The sequence below is a fragment of the Eubalaena glacialis genome, chromosome 3 (genome assembly GCF_028564815.1).
Source record: "Eubalaena glacialis isolate mEubGla1 chromosome 3, mEubGla1.1.hap2.+ XY, whole genome shotgun sequence".
Lineage (NCBI taxonomy): Eukaryota > Metazoa > Chordata > Mammalia > Artiodactyla > Balaenidae > Eubalaena > Eubalaena glacialis.
This window is the reverse complement of record NC_083718.1, coordinates 46,978,405-47,003,183: the sequence shown is the minus strand read 5'-3', so window position 1 is coordinate 47,003,183 and position 24,779 is coordinate 46,978,405. Positions and strand designations below refer to the sequence as shown.

General features: G+C 35.6%; 1 protein-coding gene across 2 annotated transcripts in view; it reads left to right on the top strand.

Moving 5' to 3' along the window:
* PLA2G4A (phospholipase A2 group IVA) overlaps positions 1-24,779 on the top strand; it is a 164,623-nt gene that overhangs the window by 132,307 nt on the left and 7,537 nt on the right. For both annotated transcript variants that reach the window (XM_061185609.1, XM_061185608.1), the window contains 4 exons: positions 1,407-1,649; positions 9,156-9,340; positions 19,432-19,627; positions 21,142-21,299. In XM_061185609.1, the coding sequence (XP_061041592.1) occupies positions 1,407-1,649; positions 9,156-9,340; positions 19,432-19,627; positions 21,142-21,299 (782 nt within the window). The remainder of the gene's footprint in view (positions 1-1,406; positions 1,650-9,155; positions 9,341-19,431; positions 19,628-21,141; positions 21,300-24,779) is intronic.

The window sequence follows — 24,779 nt, the reverse complement described above, 5'->3', positions numbered from 1 at the left end:
GGAGGGAGCTCCAAACCTTTGTAAAATAATTGAGTGTGTAAAATAATATCCTGTGTAACTAAGATATAAATCATTCATTTTAAAGCCTGATTCATTCTATTGAAAGATTTTCTTTGTTATACTTGGCATTAGAAAAATGTGGGAGTAGAAAAGACTGTATATTTGTTTTTTCATGACTAGGCAGTCATCTGCATTGTTTACTGAGAGAAAGATCCCTCCATTTACTGAGCTCAGTTAAGCTAATCTTTTGAAGATAAAAATCAATATTTATTATGGTCTTATGTATGTTTAGTTACCATTTATTGAAAATTATGAAGTTTGAACATAGATTCTTTTTTTCTTCTCTCAACACACACACACACACATACACATATAGATTTATATATGCATATATATTTATATGAAGGGTTCCCAGAAATCTGAACAGAAGGGATTTAGGTAGGGGGGATTGTACTCTACCATACAATGTTCTTAGATTTGAGTTATGAATGAATGATATTGATGATGAGGATTATGATGCTGCTGCTATTACAACTATTTCTACTACCAACTAGTGTTTATTGAGAATTTAACGTGGGCTTAAATTTTTCTAAGAAATTTACATGAATGCATTAACTTAGTTTATCCTCACAACAACCCTATGAGGTTTACTGATGAGGAAATGAAGACTGAGAAGGGTCAACTAACTAGTAAACAGTGGAGAGAGGATTGGAATCAGGGTAGTCTTGTTCTGGAGCCACTGCTCTAAATAACTACACAATATGGCTTCCGAGTGGTAGTGATGAGTGCATAGATTTTAAGGAAAAATCATTGAAAATGGCTTCTTTTGGAAGATTCCTGAATTTTAACACATTTTAAAACATGTTTAATTTACAGACTTTTAAACCCCAAACTTTATAAGCAAGAATGAAATGACAGTCCAGAGGGCAAATATGTGTTGAATCCTTCAGTTGTCTGCTCTCAGTCTGCATGATTTCTGGATGTTTATTAAACAGGACAGGGAAGGAAACTTGGGAAAGGAAGGGGATTAGCTACTGTGGATATTCCCTCTGTGTGTGTGTGTGTGTGTGTGTGTGTGTGTGTGTGTGTGTATGTGTGTGTAGCCAGGGAAAAGAAAGAAAAGAATTGGGGAAAGGGAAAAACAGAAGTTTCTCTGGAAATTAAAGAATAGGCCAAGCAACACTGCCAAGAATACAGCCTTTAGACTGACTACCGGTAAACAGTACAGTAAGAATAAGTTAAAAACAAAAATGATTAACGGAAATATTTACTATAATTTACACAAATGTTTGTTGAATCAAAAGCTGTAGAGTTTCATCATTAATGTTAACATTCCATTGCCCAAAGATCTTTTTTGTTATTATGGATTTTTGGAATCTGTATAATGATCTTTTCTTTTTCCTTAGGCACTGAAAATGAAGAAGCAGAAAGGGAATATCAAAATGATAATCAAGCAAGTTGGGTCCAACGTATGATAATGGCCTTGGTGAGTGACTCAGCTTTGTTTAATACCAGAGAAGGACGAGCTGGGAAGGTGCACAACTTCATGCTGGGCTTGAATCTCAATACATCCTATCCGATGTCTCCTTTGAGAGACTTTACCACCCAGGAGTCCTTGGAGGAAGATGAATTGGATGCAGCTGTAGCAGGTAAGTACACAAAATGTAATCCATGGAAGCTAATTCAGGAGATCTTTCTTCCTTCTCTGGGGAGGAGCATGTTAATTATTAATAGTAATTAATTTACAATCAAATTTTAAAACATGCATTTAATGTATGAAGGGCTCTGAGTTGTTTTTTTGGAAGAAAAAATGCATTGGGCAGGAAGTGGCATCATCATGTCAGCATAAACAGTTTTCATTGAAATATTGAGGGGGACTTTGCTCCTCTCTATATTGGTCAAGGTTCACGTACAACAAACAGGAAACCCTCTCCCTTGTTTAAGCAAAAGAGGTCTAAAGTAGGTGCTTACAAAATTGTTCCAGGGCTTGGAGGAGCAAGCTCCAGGCTGAGCATCTAGAAATGACTCCAAAAACACTTCAGGATCACCCCCACAAACGCCCCCCACAACCGTGCTTGTCAGTAGAAATAGCAGAAACGTAGCCTCTGTCTCATTTCCTCCTTCAAATCTCACGTGGGTGTTTCTCCTTGGCAGAGGATAGGTCTCAGCAGATCCAGAGCTGGGAGGGAATCTGGTACACGTGGTCCTCAGCCTATCTCTCCAGTACAGAGCAGTAATGTGTGCCCCCTAGGGGTGTGAGTGGAGTTGAGTTCGCCCATCTGCAGTGTCCCTCAGGCTACTGAATCTGTCCTTCCAGTTCTCTGAAAGGTTAGGTAACTTTCTTAAGGCCACTTAAGAACCTCATAAGAACCCACTCACTTTCAGCTTTGTCACTTAACCAAACTCCAAAGAATACTTGCCTTGATTCTTCAGTTCCATGAATGTTCCAAATTAAAAGGTAAATTTGTCTTGGTGACTAATCACTACATAATTATCTTTCTTATAATGTTCCTGGTATCTTAAATTTTTTCTACTTCTTCATACCATCTTTTTCCCCTTAACTGCCCAAATGTCATTTCTCAATCATTTCTGCCTAAGAATATTGACAGGAGGCTATGAGAATGTAAATGGAAATTTTTCCAAAAAACTTTCAGCTACTGTTTAAGGATTCTACCTATAAAAATTAGACATGGCTTTAGATCTCGTTATTGTTTAGGTAGTGCTGTTTCTGTTTGTCGCTTGAGCTTAAGGGAAATTGCAGAAGCAAAAGTTAACCCCTGTTTTTTAAACAAGAGGAGTAGAAACTCACTATATTTTGCATTATGTTTGTGGCATCAAAGCCTAGGACATGATTATATACCTGCAATGCAAACCCTTTCCTATGAACTATAATAAAAGTCTATTTGTGATAAATTCAGTGTCTCTTTTTAAATTCATCCAAAATAAAAACGCTTGACCATACTATCAGTGATGTTACTTTTTGTGTGTTACTTATGATTTAACTTATTGCTCTTACAATACCAATTAAATGTATCTTCTTTAGAAACAGCCTTTATGGATGAATTATGATTGGCTTAAACAAACAAACAAACAAACAAAACTCAGCTTCATAGAGCATTTAGGACTAGAAAGAATCGTTAGTTATTTTACTGCATAGAAAAGGAAGATCAAAGAAGATAGCATCATGTTTACCTAGAATTGGTCAACTGAGCTAGAACTGGGACACTTGAATAGGCTTCTTGACATTGCTCAGAAGCGTTTCCCTCCTGCTCACTCTCTTCCTCAGAGCCCTTGGTTTTATTAGTCATCGTCTTGCTGATGTAAAAATGGAAGTTTCCTCGTGTGTACTTATTACATCTGTTTTATGTTATTACTTTAATCACAACACCAAGCATAGCTCCTTCTGTGGTTTGCACAGCACAAGTTCTGCACTCGACATTTTAACAGCTTCCTGGTGGTTTTGCAATCGTTTATGTAGATTTGGAGGTGTTAACGTTGTTCGGAAAAATACAGTGCTCAGTTAAATTTGAATTTCAATTTATATATATATATATATATATATATATAGAGAGAGAGAGAGAGAGAGAGAGAGAATATAAGTATGCCCCTTATAACATTTGGGACATCCTTGTATAAAAATTGTTTGCTGTTTATCTGAAATTTAAATTTAACTGGACATCCTACATTTTTATTAGGTATATTTGGTACCCTTAGGAAGTCTGCCTCTTTCATGATTCTCACCATATGTCAGATTGTTCTTCATTTTCATCTTTTTTCTTTCCTTTGTTCGTTCTTGCATTGCCACAGTATTTGCAGAGCTCCTTCAATGTGCGTGGCACTAGGGATCCAGCTGTCAACAAGACATGCAGTCCTTGCCCTCATGAAGATTAAAATCATTTCATGACCCTTCCTTGAAAATTTGATTCTTGGAGGGACTTATATACTTTATTTAACAATGATAGAAAAGTACAGTAAAACTAAAAGCCAGCAACGCTGATCCTGATGCAATTGTAGGTCCGCGAGGATGCATGATCTTCATTTGCCCTCTCTTTAGTGCTTGGAGGATAATAGTTGTGCATCACCTTATCTGACTTCTTTATTCGGTGCCTTTTGAAAAAAGAGTCAGGGACAGTTTCCATAAAATGACATGAAGAGATAGAAAATATTAATCATCCTGAAATATGATATTACACAGGTTGAATATTTCTTTTGTTGAGATATATTGAAATGTTCTAACCTAAAATTGTTTTAGATTAATGAGCTTCAGAAGGAACTTTAAATATTATTTCTCAGTGTGCATCTCATTAAATTATACTTCAGTCACTTTATATTTATCCGATTGAAAAAATGTATACAGCATGTTGACTTTAGTCAAAAATCCAGTTCAGTGAATGACAAGTTCATTCAAGTTTGTTGCTTATGAACCAACATTGCTAAAAATGACTGCATTTTAGACTGAATATACTGAATTGATTAGTGCTTTTTCAGACAAAGCCCTTACCAAAATAGACTCTGTTTATCTCCCTCTGGTTATTTCCAAATTTTAGAATAAAACTATATGTTTGAAATGAAAAGTTAAAAGGTTTATCATAAAATATTATCAACGTTGTTCATAAAATCGTCATTAAAACTTTTATTTATTATACAGTTAAAATACCACAATTAAATCATTAATTAAGGTTATTTCTCTTTTATTTTCAGAGTTTTTTTAAATCTTATCTAGATATTATGTTGGGAAAAATCTTACATTTAGTTTACTATTTTGTTTATATGGATTTTGTTTATACAGATTAAAATTCGAGCATTTTAGAATAATCTCTCAACCTGAAACGAGAAAAACTTAGTGTATTACTTTTGTGCCTATTGCGTCACCTTGCAGACCATCTTTTGAAAACAAGAGAAATAAGATGAAAAAATTCCCCTCATTTGTTTACTTCAGAATAGTTGTATACCTGTGGAAACTAATTTTGGAGAAGCTGCTCATCAGTTACATGACTTCTTTCCTGTTTACTTTTGTGTTTATATTATTTACTGTGACATACACCATCTGGAATAAGAAATCAAGACATGAGTTCATTTAGGCCAGAGTTCAAAACACAAACATCCAAATATTTGTACATTATAAATGAATCTGTGTGATGTATTTGTAAAATGACCATTGTAAAGTTCCACAGCTGAACTGTTAAGGAAATAGTTCATAATTATAAAACAGAGATTGTTTCCGTACCTATCAAAGAACCTGATTAACTCACTCACAGGTTGGGAAACCATGTAAACTTTAATTTACGGGAGGATGTTCTTCCATAGGGGCATTCATCAAACTTTCTATGATGTTTTAGTAGATATTAATAAATAGGGTTCAAGTTCAAATAAATTTGGAAAAACTAACAACTCCATCCCCCTCTTCACAATGCCATGGGATACCCTAATGAGTTTGAGAAATCCTACTTAAAGATGCCTCAAGTATAGTACTTTAAAAGCAGCTTCACTTGCATTTGAATCCCAACTGTGTCATTTATTAGCTGGACAGTCCTGAGCCATTACTTAGCGTAACCTCGGCTAACAACGATAGAAAAGTAGAGTGAAACTAAAAACCAACAACCTGATCCTGATGGAACCATAGGTTAGTGAGGAAGCAACAATCTTCATTATTTACTCCAATGGTTGACTTATAAAACAGAAAAAATTGTTACCTATCTTATAGAGTTATTGTCAGGATTAAGTAGCATCTCCACTAAAAAGTAGTATTAGTCCAAGGCGTAGTAAGGAAAATAGGGAACATGCATTATAATTTGTTATTATTTTAAGTTGTTGAATCTTGTGTTTCTCAAACCTATTTGATCATGGAACTCTTAATTTGTATATAGAATATCTGTTAATATCTTGCAAAACTATTTTTTTTTTTACAACACAATTAAGAAACATTACTTCCTGTCAGTTTATATGAAAGGTTGGAACCATGGTGTTTAGCTACATGCCAGAGCTGGGAATTGGTCCACATGATGATTTTTCTCTCAAATGTAATCTTGGATTTAAAACAGGAAAAAGGAGACTATCAGCTTCATGATGAGAAGGGGGAACTCAGAATAGGAGAGAAATAGTCTGTTTCTGGTTAATCTTTTAGCTGAAATTTAAAGCATCAGTTTATAAAACCAGAGAAAAATATTTGTGAATTATCATTGTACTTTATTATTTTAGGGAAAATCATGTCATTGTAAAAAAAATTCCCATTAATGTGTTTTTAATTTTTTATGCATAATTGTGATAAAAAACACATATCAATGTGGTTTTCATGATTGATAGATGCATGTGTAGATTGCCTGTATACATTGTACTTATTGCTTTTTTTTTAAGATTTTTTTTTTTTGATGGACCATTTTTTTAAAGTCTTTACTGAATTTGTTACAACACTGCTTCTGTTCTATGTTTTGGTTTTTTGGCTGTGAGGCATATGGGATCTTAGCTCCCCTACCAGGGATCGAACCTGCACCCCCTGCATTGGAAGGCAAAGTCTTAACCACTGGACCACCAGGGAAATCCCCAGTTATTGTTTTTTAAATTACCCATTTCAAAACCTTTTAGTCTTATGGCTGTGCCACTTTCTGAAGTAACAGTGTGACACTGTGTGTAGGGTTTAGACTTCCTGGACCTGGCTTGGAACCTTGACTCTCACAGTGTGAAACTGAACCTCTTAGGGCCTCATTTCCTTATCTTTAAAATGATACTAATAATACCTCTTTTGTCTTCTAAGGAGTTTTCTAAGGATGATAAATCTTATATATGAAATTTCTAATAGATTATAGATACTCAAAATAAAGCTGCTTTTAGGAGAAATAAAAGTACCCAAATATAAATTTCTAGCTTATTAGTAAAATGTTTTAAAACTAATATAAGATAAAGACACATAATTCCTCACCATTTTAAAAAGTTCACATATGTAATTTGTAAACAATAAAAATTTCAGAGGAATAGATGTTACAATTGGGTTTGATAATATATATATATAATATATATATATTTCAATTTTACAATTCTTAAGTTTCAGGTTCTGTGATCGATAGATATTTAGAATTCTGGCTGGTGGCAAAGTACATTGTCACTACATAGATACTTGATAAGAAAATAGCATTAACCTGAAGATAATTATTTAAAGAATGGTATCTCTGCTCTCTCCTTTTTGGCCTAGGCATTCACCCTGGACATAGCAAGACTTTTTTTTTCTTTTTTAACTTGACCTGCCTTTTCATTCAGTTACATGACCTTATTCTTGTCTAACACCCCCGTCCCCCATTGTTTCTTGGTTTTCTTTTTTAGCGTATTTGTTTTTCATCTAAGACCGTTTTACACACCTTCCTACTTTCCTTCAGTACACATCACCTCAGATGTAAACTCTTTTCCACTTTATTTACAAACATCACTAGTAAATGTTTCTAACATTCATTTGTTATTCAGTGTTTTAGAGATGAGAAATTTTTATAGATATGAGAGAAGAAAACAATGACTGTTAACTGTAGAAACTTGTAAGGATATTAATGTTTTCTTAAGTAACTAAACCAAAGTCTAATTGAGAACTGTTTCAATTCACATTGAATAAGTGTTCTGGCTAATTGTCTCATTGGTGTTTTAGTTTCAGCGTCTAGTGATGATGAGGACTATAGATTTTAATCAGACATTAAGAATTTAAAGATTTACTTTCCTCTTTGATCTCTTGCTCTTACAATGTAGTGATAAAATCGACTGTGAGAGAATTATAATCAGCATCATTCTTATTTAGAAATATATAGAGGGAATTAACATGTGATGGGTTTCTACCATGTACTGAACATTTTCCTGGGTAATAGGTATTAACTGCATTTTATAGGTGATTTTATAAACACAGATTGCTCCGATCCTCTAGTTTTTGTTGTTTCCTCTATGAAAATGCTCACCAATGGAATTTAAAATCTTGCTCAGAGGTCATAATGCATGTCTAGCATGAGCACCTTCACTCTATCCTACTGTAATAAACCTCCCTCTTGAGCTTTGCTGCCCTTCTTTCTAACAGAACAAGTGGGAACAAGTGTGAGGGCAAGGGGACAGAACAAAATAATTGCATGTCATTTCATTCAGCTCAAATCAATTTAATTCTGATCACATTTCTTTCTCCTAGGAAGAGGATTAGGAGCACCACACATAAATGTGAACAGCAACATGTTATCAATATTATTTGTTCATAAAACTAATGATTTCTAGGCCCTGCTTTCCTTCAGATCCCTTGCCATCTCATCCTACTCTCCTCTTAAGTTGTAGCCACACTGTACTTCCTCAAACATACCACTCCTTACTCTGCCTTGGGGCCTTTGCTCTAGTTCTTCCCTCTCCCTGGAAAAAAATACCACACCCTCCAAATCCTTAGATGGCCAATTCTCTCTTGTGAATCTGGTCTCAGAGTCTTCTCAGAGAGGTCTCTCCTGACTACCTACCTGAAGTTCCTCCTTATCCTATTACCCTCTATTATTTCCTTCATTGCATTTATCACTGCCTGAACCATCTTTTAATATATTTGTTTACTGATTTACCAGCAGTGTGCTCTATTGGAGAAGAGTTTGCATCTCTCTTGTTCAGCACCTGGAGTAGCGCCTGAAGAGTAGCAGACAATACATGTTTGCTGAATGTGTCAGCTGGATTATTCTCTTAGACTCCCATCACCTAGAGAGATGCTGTGTGGGATCCCTTCAGAATCTGCCACTCCCAAGTTGTGTCATTTTAGAGATGAATTTAATGTATTTCATCCTCCATTTATAGATACCCTCTATCTCACGTCTGTTCTAAGACTTAAGCAAGATAATGCATGAGGAAATGTTTTTAAACAGTAAAGATCTATGTAATGTGAAATAATGCTATGACAGGGATCATGGTGCACAGAGTAGAGTTACTACTAGGGCCTGAGCCTTGCTTGCACTTTCCATGTATCATCCCACTTAATCCTCACAGCAACCTTGTTGATAGAATCTTTTATTCTGATATTACAGATGAAGAAACCAAAAGTCTCCAAGCCCTAAGGGCCTAACCATAGGGAATTCTTCTCACACATTTACATAACAAATAGTTTTAATATTCTAAATAATGTTAAATGATTGTTTAATTCATTCTTTTCTTTTCTATCCTTTTTAAAGATCCTGATGAATTTGAGCAGATATATGAGCCTCTGGATGTCAAAAGTAAAAAGATTCATGTGGTGGACAGTGGCCTCACATTTAACCTGCCATACCCCTTGATCCTGAGACCTCAAAGAGGAGTTGATCTCATCATCTCCTTTGACTTTTCTGCAAGGCCAAGTGACTCCAGTCCTCCGTTCAAGGTAAGGAGAATTTATGTAGCATTCCATTATCTGCCACATTCTTTTGCATTGCCTTGTAGCTATCTTAGTCCTCCCAATTTCTTATCCCTTTAGCCTATTTTCTACATTATTTTCAGTAATATTTCCAAAACACAGATGTGATTCAGTCACTTCCCTGCTTAAAAAAACTTAAATGACTTCCCATGACCCTTGTTCAAGTTCATAGTCCTGAGCAGGACAAGAATGATGCAATATGTCTAAAGTTCATGAAACAAATTAGGCTGAAATTGGGAGTTAGCAGGTAAAAGATAAGTAAAACAATGCTCGGGGACTGTATACTATGAGAAGAGAAGAGGACGTAAAATAGTATCTTGATGATTCAACAGTAATATCAGGGGAAAAGGACAAAGACCAAGGAAATGTGCAGTGTTACAAAACCAAGTCAAGATATTTAACAACAGGAAGTCTTTGGTGAAAAGCAGTTTCAATAGGGTTGAGAGGGCAGAAGTCATACTGCAGTGATTGGAGGGTTAAGTGGAAGTTAAGAAAATGGAGACAATTCTATAAACTGTTCAAGGAAGAAGGAGAAGGACTATATCTGCAAGAGAATGTGGAGAATAAGAAAATTGTGTGTGTGGAGGGGTCGGAGGTACTCGAGTGTGTTTAAATGTTTCGATGGTTAGGACTCATGAATGAAGACATGTTATTGGAGAATGGAGAGATGACATACATGATAGAGTTACACCCCTGGAAAGGTTACAGGGGTACGGAGTGGAAGGAAGATAGAAAAATACAGGTGGAGAGGAGTCTGGAAATGTCTGTATTGGGACAAGAGAGAAGGGGGGAAATTATGGCTATGGATGGAGGTTAGCTGTTAGGCACTGAGAAGGGAAGATGGGAAAGTACTCACTTGATAACTTCTAACTTTTAGAGGAATTAGGAGTCAGCATTATCTTTTGAGGGTGAGAGAATAGAGGAAGTGGAACCAGGGTATGAGGGTAGTAAAAGTCTGCCTATATGAAGAAACGAGGAAAAGTTCTGACTAGGGCAATGTAGAACGATTGCTGGGCAGCACTCAAGTGAGACCATGAATGTTATTTGTTCCTTTTGCCTCAAACTTTCTTTAGATGCAGCTCAAATGTTACCTTTCTTGACCTCCACCGGTATAGTTTTAGTACAAAGGACTTAGTAAATTCGTCTAACACAGCGATTTTCATGTTCTACTGTCCATACTTGTTTACATCGTATTGCTTCCACTGTCTGTGAACTCCTTGGGGACTAGAACACTCATATTGTGTGTGTGTGTGTGTGTGTGTGTGTGTGTGTGTTTGTTTTAATCATTTGGTTCTAATTGCTTTGTAAGTGCTAGCCCAAATTATGAGTATGTAGGACAGTTTTTGTGGGTGAATGAATGAAATGCTATAATAGATATGAAGTTATTATTCCCATTTCATAGATTAAGAAATGGAAACTCATAGAAATTAAGTGAAATAGTTCATGATCTCCCAACCAGGAAGAGTCAGTGATAACCCAGGTCCTCGGACATCTGTTTTCCTTTATATTGTACATGATTAAACTGTTCTCAAGACTAATAATGGTTATAATAACTCTTTAATATATATATAAACCTCATATTTTATTTTATTTTTATTTGTTTATTTTTTTAAAAAATTTTGGCCATGCCACAGGGCATGTGGGATCTTAGTTCCCCGACCAGTGATAGAACCCACACCCCCTGCAGTGGAAGCCCAGAGTCTTAACCACTGAATCGCCAGGGGAAGTCCCCTAAACCTCATATTTTAAAAGTGCTTTCATATTTTACCTTTTTTGAGACAGTTAGTGATATTCAGACAAAGAAACAAGGGTTGATGAGATAAGAAATCTCATCACATCAACAAATTAAATAAGATAATGGGTGAAAAGAGCATAGCTCAGGATCTGGCTAGGAAAGTGGTAGTTAAGAAGTAGTCAAGTTGGACCAAATTCTAAGGCTCCAGAATGAAAATGTAATGTTCTTCTCCTTTCACTAGCTGCCTCCTTTGTACACACTGTGTGTGTACTTTTCCCTGCGCTGTGTGCTATGTGCTGTGCACAGCAGTTAATGGTAAAACATAGTTCTTTTTTTTTTTATAACTATGTAATATCTTTGTTTATTTTTTAAATTTATTTTTATTTATTTATTTTATTTTTGGCTGCGTTGGGTCTTCTTTGTTGCGCGCAGGCTTTCTCTAGTTGCGGCGAGCGGGGCTACTCTTAATTGCGGTGCGCGGGCTTCTCATTGCAGTGGCTTCTCTTGTTGCAGAGCACGGGCTCTAGGTGCACGGTCATCAGTAGTTGTGGCACGAGGGCTCAGTAGTTGTGTTGCATGGGCTTGCTCCACAGCATGTGGGATCTTCCCAGACCAGTGCTCGAACCTGTTTCCCCTACATTGGCAGGCAGATTCTTAACCACTGAGCCACCAAGGAAGCCCAAAATACGGTTCTTGATCTTGATAAAATTTTAGCTTTTGGTGGGGGGGAAGACTTTTATACACAAAGTCATTTGGAAGGAAGTTAAGTAACTTATTGTTAAATAGTTACTTGGGTTTATATAACTAGGTGTATTATAGGAGATCCATACGAAAATAGATTGGTGTGTCCTGGAGTAGATGAACAGGGAAATAAATGAAATAGGATGAAAATGGCACAGAAATGGCAATGAGCACATCTGAGGAGTGATCTGATTAGAGTGATAGATATTACACTCCCGTTAGGAGTTTACGGTTGGATGATAGCAAACAGAGAATCAGTGAAGCGTTTCCAGCAGACAAATAGCTTCATGAAATTGGAATTTTAGCATGATTAATCTGGCAAAGGAAAGTAGGATGAATTGGAGGATGGAGAACAAAAGATTAAAATTAAGAGACATTTACTGTAATGCAAGCATAGGACAGTGAAGTACTGAACCAGGGCAGGTGACTGTGAAAACCAAGAGCAGGATTTGATGACCCATGAGCAGCAATGGCAGGTTAGTTTCAATGGATGACGCTACCATTGTAGTTTAGAAGCTCATTCTGGTGGTAAGAGAGGCTGATTATTCATTTCACCAATGGGAGTGTAAAATGTCAAAGCCATCATTTTATATATGAATCAAAGCTCCACTACATTAATGAACTGATATTGGAAGAAGGTTTTAGAATATTACTTTGTACCTCTAAAAAGAACCATTGTACTTTGTCTAGTTTTTAAACATACTTTGATTCACTATTTCCAATTAAGAAGAATACTTGTAAAAAATTTGGAAATTTGGAATATACATCAAGTGCTTCTGCTATTCATAGACAATGGCTACTGATATTTTGGTTTTTACTTTTTTTCTCTCTTCACTGTGTGCGTGTGTGCATGTGTGTGTGTTTATCAACACTAGGGTCATATATTTTTGCTTCTTTCTACCTCAAGTTACATTGTGAGCATTTTACTATGCCATTAAATATTTTAAAAAACATAATTTTAAGCACAGCATGGTATATTTATATGTGGGTATGCATGAATTTATTTAACAATGCTCTCTTTTCACCTTTTAGGTTATTGCTATCTTGTCACCTTTTTCCTCTAATGATCATCCTTGTGCATGAACCTTTAATCACACTTTTTATTATTTCTTTAGTTGGCTTCTTAGATATGCATTAGTTAAGATTTTTAATAAGTATTTCCAGATCACTTTCCAAAAAAGCTGCACCGTTTTACATTACTATATTAGATTGTACATGCAAGCCCTTGTTTTACACAGTTTTGCTGGCATGAAAAAAATATTACAGCTGTGCATGCTAATAAATTGCTTTAGAATTATTTTGTCATCCTACCCCTTACATCCTACCCCTCTTCCTCATATGTGAATATATACTTTAACTATCCTTTAACTATTGGTTAAATTGGTTATTGGTTAATATATCCTTTAACCAATAACAATTGGTTATTGGTTAATATATCCCTTAACTAACCTTCAACTATCCTTTAACTATTGGTTTAGTATAGCACGAAGCCTATAATTCTGGAATGAATCAGAGACTTAATATAAAGGAAATTGCAATATATTATATGTAATACATTTTTTCCTCCAAAAATGAACTTCAGGAAATTCAAAGTGAACAAAATGAACTTTTCAGGCTCATTTGGAATACTGAAAAAGATTTTTTAAACTTATGAGTGTTGTTATATAGAGTGTCATTATAATAATATGCATTTCAATATGGATCTAAAAGATTACTCAAATATAATTTTTAAATTAATGAAAATACACTATTAATGCTAAAGTAGAATAGTTATTTTAGGTATAATATTGTAAGGTTCAAAAATTGAATCTACATCAAAGTTTTTGATAGAAGGGGAGAAGCTCCAATGCAATACTTGGATATAAGCAATATGATTTTATTAAGGTGATTAAATAGTGAATAATTTTCTATTTTTGAGACTAAAATATCGATACCATTTGAAATTAAAGAGTAGAGCAAAATATTAGAACCGTTAACTTTATTTCATAAGCATTTCATAAGTATAGTTAAATCTCAGATTTTGTCAGGGAGATAGAGAATGATGGATATCATGGCTTTTGATAAAGGCAACAAAGTTCATATTATATTTTATAACTGGTCTTGAAAGGTCATGACGTCAATGTCAGTGATACTGGAGTTTTTTTGTTTTTTTTAGATTAGTGGGCACACACCCTAATAATAGTCTAACTATAAAGAGCCTCATGACTCTAAATAGTGTTATTAAATGATTTAAGAAAAACAGCTCTGTGTTTCATTTTGTCAAGTTTCTTTTTGTTAACCATTTAGTAACTTAGATATATGCTATCCAAATTCATTTTACCAGTAGGATCCATCCAGGGAAAATTTTAATAGGATTTATCTTTAATTTTGGTCATAAAAATAAGCCAGGGTCTTCATATTCAAGTCTGCAAAATAAACAGACTAAATTTAAGGGGGAAATAATTTTGGATGTCTTGAGGAGAAAACAAGGAATATAGGGAAATTTAGTTTACTACTGGAGAGTTTTTTCCTTTACCTTACAAAATTTTATGGAGAATAATAGATTTGGGTTGTTATGCCATAAATTATATTATTTTATATTATGTTGCTGTATATTGGACATAAATCTCACTGTTTTTCAGGCCTTTTTAAATGCTCAATGACCAGAAGCCAGAACAATGGGTTCATTCTCTTAAAAATAAAAGAGAAAGAAAGGGGAATTCCCTGGGGGTCCAGTGGTTAGGATGCCGCGTTCTCACTGCCAAGGGCCCAGGTTCAATCCCTGGTCGGGGAACTAAGATCCCACAAGCCGCGTGGTGCAGCCAAAAAAATAAAATAAAATAAAAAATAAATTAAAATAAAAGGAAAGAAGGAAGGAGAGAAGGAGGCAATGAAGGAAGGAGAAAAAGAAGAAAGAAGCAAGGAAAATTTGAAATGAGCCAGTCTTTACAAATTATAGAAGTAATATATCTAAATTAACTTTATCTCCCTATATTTTCATTCAAGGTCAAAATTTCAGTTACCCACAAATAACACAAAAAAAAAAATCTGTATTTTTCCACACTAACTTGATTTATTTATTGACCTTATGGCATGATCCTTGGTTTAGAACCTCTGTATATGATGTACTTATGGTTTTTAGGTTGGATGAAACCAGCATGGCCAAACCAATCCAAGTGTTAGCTCTGTGGGCATCAGTCCACCACGGCTGATGAAAGGAACTGCATGTTATTAAATGAAGCATTTACAGATTTACCTCTTATGTTAGTTTCCTGGGGCTGCAGTAACAAATTACCACAAACATGGTGGTTTAAAACAACAGAAGTATATTCTCTCACAGTTCTGTAGGCCAGAAATCGAGATCAAGGTGTCCTCAGGGCCACACTCCCTCCAAAAGCTCTACAGGAGAATTCTTCCTTGCCTTTTCCAGTTTCTAGCAACTCCAGGCTTTCCTTGGCTTGTGGCTGTATAACTCCAATCTCAACCCCTGTCTTCCTATGGCCTTCTCCTCTGTGTGTGTGTTCTTGTAAGAACATTTGTCTTTGGATTTATGGCTCACCCAGCTAATCCACAATGATCTCATCTCCAGACCCTTAATTACATTTGCAAAAACCCCTTCTCCAAATGAGGTTGCATTCACAGGTCTTGGGGGTTGAGGGCATGGACTTGTCTTTTGGAGGGCCACCATTCAACCCATTACACCTGTATTGGTCATGGAGGATCAGATGCCTTGTGATGAGGAAATATACCCAACATTAATTTCTCCTTACATATTTTGGTGAATGTATAGTAACCTCTTAGTGAAAAAGAACTAAGAAGTACAAAGTGCTCTGTAAATTCTATACACAGTTAGATATAGAAAATTATTTCATGTCTTTTGCATTATAAAGCTCTTGGAACCTAATATAATACATTTTTTGGAAGTGAGAATGACCATAACCACAAAATAATGAATTCTAAATTGTTGTTTATATCCATTGTATCTTATACAATTGTTGCTTCAATAATTTTTAAAAATTCTGTAAATTTATTTACACAATTATACTCCATACCTCTCCCCAATCTAAAAATAGATTTTGAATAATGAGAAATATCTTAGAAAACACATAGCCTAGGTTTATACAGAAAAAAACCCCTCATTTCCTCTGGAGAAAAGCTAATTTATTATACACATATAGATTAAATTTAATTTAAGTATATATTTATTTACATATATAAATAAAATGGCATATATATGCCATTAACACTATAGTGTGAATATATTTCTATGTTATTTAGATTGTTTTTCCTATCCTTCAAGATGTTTTAGTACTTAAAAATGAGCACAAATATCTTACAAAGTATCACTTGGAAGGACACTATCAAGTTTTTATCTCCACAGAAAATCATTTTAGTTAGTACTATGTAAATTTACCATGAATTAGTCTGTGGAAATCTGAAGTGTCTGCGGTGTCAAACAATAACCAAAATGGATGGTTAGAACACAGTTCTGGCATATTGCTGTAATTTGCGGAGCAGCAATTTTTTTGCTCACTGCATTCTTCTAAAATACTCTTTTCAAACTCGTCTGCTCTACTTAGAGTTGTGTCATTGTTTCTCAGCCATTACAAACAGAAACAAGACATCAGAGAGGAGATGGCTTTTCCATCCTGTAATCACTGCCTTTACAGTCATCAGTTTTTAATCTTTTCCATGTCAGGATCATACAAGGAAAGGGAAAGTTTCCATCACTTCCTGATTCCAGCGTAAAATATTTATCTAAAAATAGCTCGGTCTTTTACCTCACACAATTCCCCTTTTCCTCTTTCTCCACACATCCGCACATCACTGGTCATACCCTTGAGTCATGTTTGTAAACACTAGAAAGCTCCTTCTTTTCCTTGTTCTCACGCAATTCTACAGCGTGAACTTTTCGTTTTATTTTGATGTTGAATAATCCTTAATGAATAACTGTGAACAGTGCTAGACAAGAAATAACAGGCTGAATAATTCAACTGAACAGGAAGAAAAATGATTTAGAGATAAAAGTTTTCTCAAGTTTCAAACACGCAATTATTCATATATATGTATGGGATTTTCAGTGAAATATAATCACATTTAGCTTAACAGTTTATGAAACAAATGCTTTAATATAAATCAAATCCTTTGTTCTCCCAGATTTTTACTTCTCAGTAAATGGCATTGAGAGAGTCAATCAACTTAAAATTCACCACATTCTAGAAGCATCAGGAACAGTGAAAGTTCAATGAAAAACATATTTTTCTCTGAATTTAAGGTGCTATTTTATTTATTTTATATTTATTTATTTATTTATTTTTAACATCTTTATTGGAGTATAATTGCTTTACAATGGTGTGTTAGTTTCTGCTTTATAACAAAGTGAATCAGCTATATGTATACATATATCCCCATATCTCCTCCCTCTTGCGTCTCCCTCCCACCCTCCCTATCCCACCCCTCTAGGTGGTCACAAAGCATAAGGTGCTATTTTAAAGTACTTGTTTTCTTAAATATAAATTACTGAGTTTTTAAAAATACATGATCTCATTTAATCCTCACAGCAATGTTCAGGAAGATAATAGTGCTAACTTTATTTTACAACTCATTTATGTATATATGAGTTGCTGAGAAATAAGAAACAGCTGAAATGTAGATAGAATGGGATTGGGAGCCTGCTATTCAAGGATAGTACACAACCTGGTCCATGTGCGTTTGTTGTTATTTATGATCCCTATGGTGCCATTAGGAGAGCATCACTGCATAATTCCTCCCACAAAATAATTTCTTCCCTGTTTAGCTGTAGTGATAAGCGGTTTGTCTCAGATCACTGAGCTTGCAAGTCAAGATGTGCTGGGCCTTTCAGGCTGCACAGCCCAGGCATGAAGCCATCCATCATGTTCCCTGCCTCTTCCATACTGCACTATCATATCTATTTTTTATCTTTCCCATTGATTTATAATCCCTAAGTATCCAAGGACAGCCTCTCTCTTATGCCTAGAACATAGGTGCTCAATTATAACGTTGAATGAATTAATAAGCACTCTGAGGAAGTAGTCCAGGTATACTGCAGAATCTCATGGCGAATAAATACTTTTTTCATAGCATTTGCCACAGTTTTAAACCTGAAGTGTTATTTGATTACTATCTCTCACCTACCAGGCTATGTACATCCCATAAGAACAAGAGTTTCACTCAGTGTTATGTCCCCACCTCCTAGCATGGAACTTAGATTGGCAACTAATGATTATCATTGAATGAATCAATGTGATGACAAGAGTAGTTTAAAAACTTAAGATGATAGTGATCATTTCTCTAAAACTTCCCCTCTTTAGGGATTTCCCCAATACCATTGCTATCTCTCTTCCTTTTTCCTCTTTTCTTTCTTCACTTTTCCCCTTCCATCTCTTTTCTTCTCTTTACTGGCATTTATTTGTCAAATATTTGTATAGCATGAAATATGTGACAGGCATGGTTCTAAATACTGCACTCATATTAATTTATTTAATTCTAACAGCAGTCTTATGAAATATGTACTATCATTGCCATCTTTATATTTGAGGATATTGAGTGTGGAGACATTAAGGAACATGCCCAAAGTCCCAGAGCTTGCACTTTAACTCAGGCAATCTGGCCCCAGAGTTGGTGCTTTTCCCACTACCACAGTCTGCTTCTTATTTGTCCCTTTTGCCCTTCAGCTGCATTTCAGTAGAAATAAGCTCTATTTGCTGCACCCCTCTGTATTGATTTATGTTCTTTAGTTTAAATTTAATTATTTTTTGTGCTTACCCATTGTGTTAGTCAGCCTTGATGCAGAAACAAACCTGAAACCTCAGTAGTCGACAGCAAACTTGTATTTCTTGGTCACGTTACATGTCAGTAGATGCAAATCAGCTGCTGTGGCTGTGTGCCAGGTGTCTTCTCATTCCAGTGGGGATGTATAAGCCTTTTTACCCGGAAGGAAGTTCATATGTGGAAGCAATGACAATCTGCCACGCCCATTAACTAACTCTTGGTTCCTCTGTATGGCCAATTCTTGGCCACTGCACATAGAATAACAAATGATGCCAGAAGCTCAGTTTCTTTTCATGAACAAAAGCAAAAAAAAAAAAAAAAGAAAAAAAGAAAAAAAAGCTAGTTCAGGGCAACTCAATGTTTTTGCATTCAGAAAAATTATTAATTTTTAATCAGTTTTGTGGAGAAGATGCAGGTAAAAAATCAGTAACAAGAGTCCTCCTCATTCTGTTTCAACAGATTTTTTTTGACTCTGAAGGGTTAAAAAGCATTCACTTGGCTTATAAATGCCCAGAACTCATAATATATACTTATTTCTCTAGCAATTGCATCGACGTAATTTCATTCAGTTCAGTTCGTTAATATTTTTTCAATGCCTCCTATGGAACTAGCCCTATACAAAAAGTTGACAAAATAATAGTGAGTTTGTTTATGGAGTAATTTTATATTTTTTGAGATTGATAAGCTTCTTAAGAACAGGGTCATGTTTCATCCTAGCAAGGAGCATACTGCTAGCACATAGTAGGCACCTAACTACTATTGAATAATGTGCAGACCAACTGAACAAATGATCTTTCCCTCTCTTCCATAGGAACTTCTACTTGCAGAAAAGTGGGCTAAAATGAATAAGCTCCCCTTTCCAAAGATCGATCCTTATGTGTTTGATCGAGAAGGACTGAAGGAATGCTATGTCTTTAAACCCAAGAATCCTGATGTCGAGAAAGATTGCCCAACTATTATCCACTTCGTTCTGGCCAACATCAACTTCAGAAAGTACAAGGCTCCAGGTACATTGGGAGTTATATTCTGTAAAGTAGAAATCTGATAAAGCCTAACATTAAGCTGGTTCATGCTGACACTGCCATACCAGCTATTACAACACTGAACGCTTCCCTTACCTTGATAAATGGCTACTATCCTGAGACCCCGAGTACTCCCCCTCTTTCTTAGCCCAAGATCGCCTGGTTCCTCATAATTCAGAAACTGAAGGGTGAACAACTAGCTCAGTAAAAATCTCTGGGGCTTTACTCCACAACCTCAGATTGTATTTGTTCTGATTGATTGGTACCCTTGTCATAGGCATTGTTAAATATTTTAAATACTACCCTTGTAAGGGAGGCTTTGTTTCAGAACAAATCATGCAAAAAATTCTGGGAATGTTAACTGACCATAAAAATTAATGTTATCTAGCAGTACGATATGGCTAGTAATTTCAGCTTGCCATGTTATATTCCATAAAAAAAAAAGAGAATCAAATTTAAGGCACAGGCATTTTGTTTTGCCACATCCAGACAAGTCTATAGACTCTTCTGTATCCTGGAAGATATTGATTAACAAAAGGAGGTCTAGAGATTGGCAGGCAAGATGCTAAATGCCTCAAAATCATATTATTTTAGGACCAGAAAATGTACCTGTGAAAGGAAAGACAAAAAATAGTCATGGAGACTATGGAGAAGACAGTGATCTTCTTCTAGATAGTGGAGAAAGTCAGAGAAAAAGTCAATAGAGGTGGAGATTATTATGAGTCATACTTCAACACAAAAGAAGGAAGAATTTGTTGGCATTTTTAGTTATTGAACAGTGGAATACTTAAAACCTAGAAAATTTTGAATTTTCTATCACTATTAATTCTCAAAATAGGATGTGGAGGGGATTCCTATGACATGAAGACAATTAATTAATGTTTGGATTTGGGTTCTACCAGAAACAGATTCCAAGCAAAGGGTTCAAGTGCAAATGGTTTATTTAGGTGAACTAGGAAACTTTAGTAAGAGAGCAGGGAACTGATAAAGGGAAGAAAAGCAGACAACAAAAGATGTGTTAGTAAGCTGCTACCACTAGGAGAACCTGATCCTGCTGGGAAACTCTAGGAAATGAAATAGAACCTATGGTCTGGAATCATCCTTCCCACTTACACAGCAAGTGGCAAGGGAACTGGGGAATTTATATACCAACACCATAGAGTCTTTGGTTGACTGCTTCCTGGGACAGAGTATTATTTACTGGAATTTCCAGCCTGATGCTAGTGAGCAAAGCAGCCTTGAACAGTTACAGGGAGGAGTAGAAAGCTCTTAGGCACAGAGATGCTGATATTGGCAATTGGAAGTTGCCCAGTCAGAACACACGAAAATGGTCAAGTCCAGGAAATATAGGCAGGGGCCTAATAGTGTATACTAAGGGTTATATGACCCCTGAAGGAGCTACCAATGTTGTGTTTATGGCTATTTGTATGTTTTATGCCCTGGATTTTAGAGATAATTTGTGGTTTTCAAAATAACACCATTTGAGACTCTTATATTAGGTGTTCCAAGAGAAACTCAGGAAGAGAAAGAAATAGCTGATTTTGATATTTTTGATGACCCTGAATCACCATTTTCAACCTTCAACTTTCAATACCCAAATCAAGCATTCAAAAGGCTGCATGATCTGATGTACTTCAATACCCTGAACAACATCAATGTAAGTATCTCCTACAATCATTGACAATGTCAAATACTTCCATATAACATGAACATAGCAATACCTCATTTTAATTAATTAAAAATAAAAATTAGGTTTATGAACGACACCACCCAAACTGTACCATTTTATTTTTCATGAATTATTCTATTAATCTCCAGAAGAACCCCATAACATTCACAAATAAGAAAACAAATGCCTCCAAATTGGCAGAGCCCACATTTTGTAATATTATGTGATTGAAGGATAGTTATCCTCAGCTTCTTTCCCAAAGTATCTAGTGTATTTATCATATGAAAAAATAAATTTTAATTAGGAAGAAAAGTGATAAAATGGAAATATAAGAGTGAGAAAGTGAGTGTAACCAGAAGTGTAGTTAATCTGCAAAAATAGCATGAATTTTAATGGATACACTCATGCTTTTGAATGTCTTTATTTTTGTGGATCTTGGAAATGTCTCTCAAAGTAGCAGTCTCTCCATTTTTAGCCCTGGAGATATCAAGTATGCTTTGCTTCAGAAATATTAGAAACAAGTCATTCTCTTCAGTATTATTCCTATCACTAGTTTATCTGCTGCTAAGATTCTGTCTCTGTGTAAAATTCTTTAGCTGCTAACTCACCATTTAGGACCACTATTGTGTAATTGGAATCATGTTGGCTTGCGGTTCCACATCATAGTGTCTGACAAATGGTTATCAGTCGTAAAAGCCCAAGTTCATTGGCCTAATCGGATTTTGCACATTAGAAAAAAAGAATAAAAGAAAAAGAAAGAAAGAAATCAAATGGAGAGGGAAGGGTATCATGCCTGATTTGTCAGTCTTTTTGGAGACTGTATGAATGGAGTAAAAGAATGTACCGTGCGAATGAGTCTTCCGTGCATATGAGATTTAATTACATTTTGTGATCTAATAGAGTACTGGCACATCTAGTTTGCTTGTTTGTTTAGTTTGGTCTGAAACTAGTAATGATCAATTGTGTGCAGTTATAACAGTTACACCATAATACGTTTATTAATCAATGTCTTTAATTTTTGTAAGCATATAAAATTTTTCCCAATAACCTTCAGTTTCTGCAACTCTAAAATGTTTCTTGTCAGCCTTCATTTGTGAATATGTGATAATTCAAGTAAAACATGCTTAGCAACATTTATAGCATATATCATTGTCTAAATAGATTTATTCCTTTTCTTTCTCTTTTATATTATTCAGTGAAAATCTGAAATCCATATGCTACATTGTTTCTGTGGTGATGGTGAAAATTTAAAGAATATTAAGAGAAAATCAGCATTTTAATCTATGATTCATAGGGAACAAACAGACATTCTCAAAATGGAGTTGTGTTTTATGAAACCTCATGCTGTTAAAACAGAAATGAACTAAGGGTTAATACAGGAGTAATCCTATATTTCCAGTATGAAGCCAATAAACTCAAAATCGTATTTTGTACTCCTTGGGATGAAATGTATTAAACTTGATCAGTTGTCCTCAAATGGAAAAAAAATAGCTTATAGGAATATATAAATACCCTATTGGACTTGGGAAAATAAAAGGACACATACACAAAAGTATATCTGTATATAGACATACATGTATATATACATGTGTGTCTATATATATGTAACTTACACAACTACATTTCTCTCATTGTTTTCAGTTTTGGTTTATGTAAAACCTTGTAAGCTATTGTCTGTAAAGAATGATATAGTTCTATTTATATATTTTACAAACATTCTTCAAAGTAATTTGTTTGACACATAGATGAAACAGTTAAAGCCTGAACAAAACCAGACTGAATTCCAAAATAACTGTCCTGAGCTCATCAGATATAGATTTTTCACAAGCCGTTTAATTAAGCAGGTTTTAATTGCTCCTAAGAAGTTTTCTGACACAGTAAGTAGAAGCAAGGTCATAGACTTTATATCATGTTTAGCTCTTAGATGGGCTATTTGTGTGACTTTGAATAAGCTATTAAACTTTTTGAGCCTCAGTTTCCTCACCTCTGAAACAGGTGTCACAGCACCTATTATAGTGGCAGTAGTGAATCTTTTTTTTATTTATTTATTTATTTATTTATTTATTTTTGGCTGTGTTGGGTCTTCGTTGCCACGTGCGGGCTTTCTCTAGTTGTGAGCGGGGGCTACTCTTCGTTGCAATGCGTGGGCTTCTCACTGCAGTGGCTTCTCTTGTTGCAGAGCATGGGCTCTAGGTGCGCAGGCTTCAGTAGTTGCAGCACATGGGCTCAGTAGTTGCGACTCGCGGGCTCTAGAGCGCAGGCTCAGCAGTTGTGGCGCACGGGCTTAGTTGCTCTGTGGTATGTGGGATCTTCCCGGACCAGGGCTCGAACCTGTGTCCCCTGCATTGGCAGGCGGGTTCTTAACCACTGTGCCACCAGGGAAGCCCAGCAGTAGTGAATCTTGAATCAGGTGATGTATGAACAGTGCCCTGCAAACAGAAGCTGCTTAATACATGGGAACCATAACTATGTGTGTCTATATCCCGCACCATGATGGATACACCTCAAGACCTTTGCAAATGCCCAGAATTAAGAATATAGACAAGTCAATATAGGTAATGGCAGCCTAGGCAGTAAATACATATATTTTTTGAATGAATGAATGTAGGCTTCCTCTTAAATTATATGACCATTGAGACTTCTGTTCAAGTGATTCTTGGTTGTGTATATGTGTGCGTGTGTGTGCCTTATACCCAGGTAAGACTTCAGTTATCTCTCCCTTGATGACTCCCACTCCCTGCTTTTAACCAGGAAAACACATTTTATCAGAATCAAAGCTTCTTGATAAGTGATGATAAATAAAGAACAGCCAAACTCTGAGGTAGGATGCTGGGTCACTAGGCTCAATCATGAGCCAAATCACTCATTCTCACACGATTTGACGAGAGTAGGTGACTTATTCACGCTGCAGCAACACAACACATGTTTACTTGCCACAGACTGTCCGAGTTGTTCACCAATTGTGGACACTGTGTATATAAACCCTTCTAATGCAAAGACATCTGACCGCCAATCCCATGGAGGCAGTTTTCAACTTTGTGGCCACCACCACCGTGACTTAAGGCAAATTTTCATCTTCAATTCACATTCTGACTTAAATCTTTACTCTGAAAATGTCAACCTGTCTCGGACAGCTCTGTTGCTGTGCTTCTGTTGCTTCATTTTCCCCAGAGATTCTAACAACCCTGCTTTGCTGAAGCGAAATTCCAGTTCATCTTTGGAGAACTTCTGTCCTGTTCCTGCTCACTTCATGACAGCAGGCTGAGTTTCTCATTGGTGTCGGATTTCTGCACTTACTCAGTCCTCCCAAATTCCTTTTCACTGAACGTTGCCCAAGTGCTTTTTACAATGGCAGCATTTCATGTTTTTTTTTTTTTGTCTTTTTTTTTTTTAATTTTAAGAAACGTAATATATAATGACTTACAGTGGTAGACATGTGGTATGTGCAAAATGCAGAGGCTTTTGAGT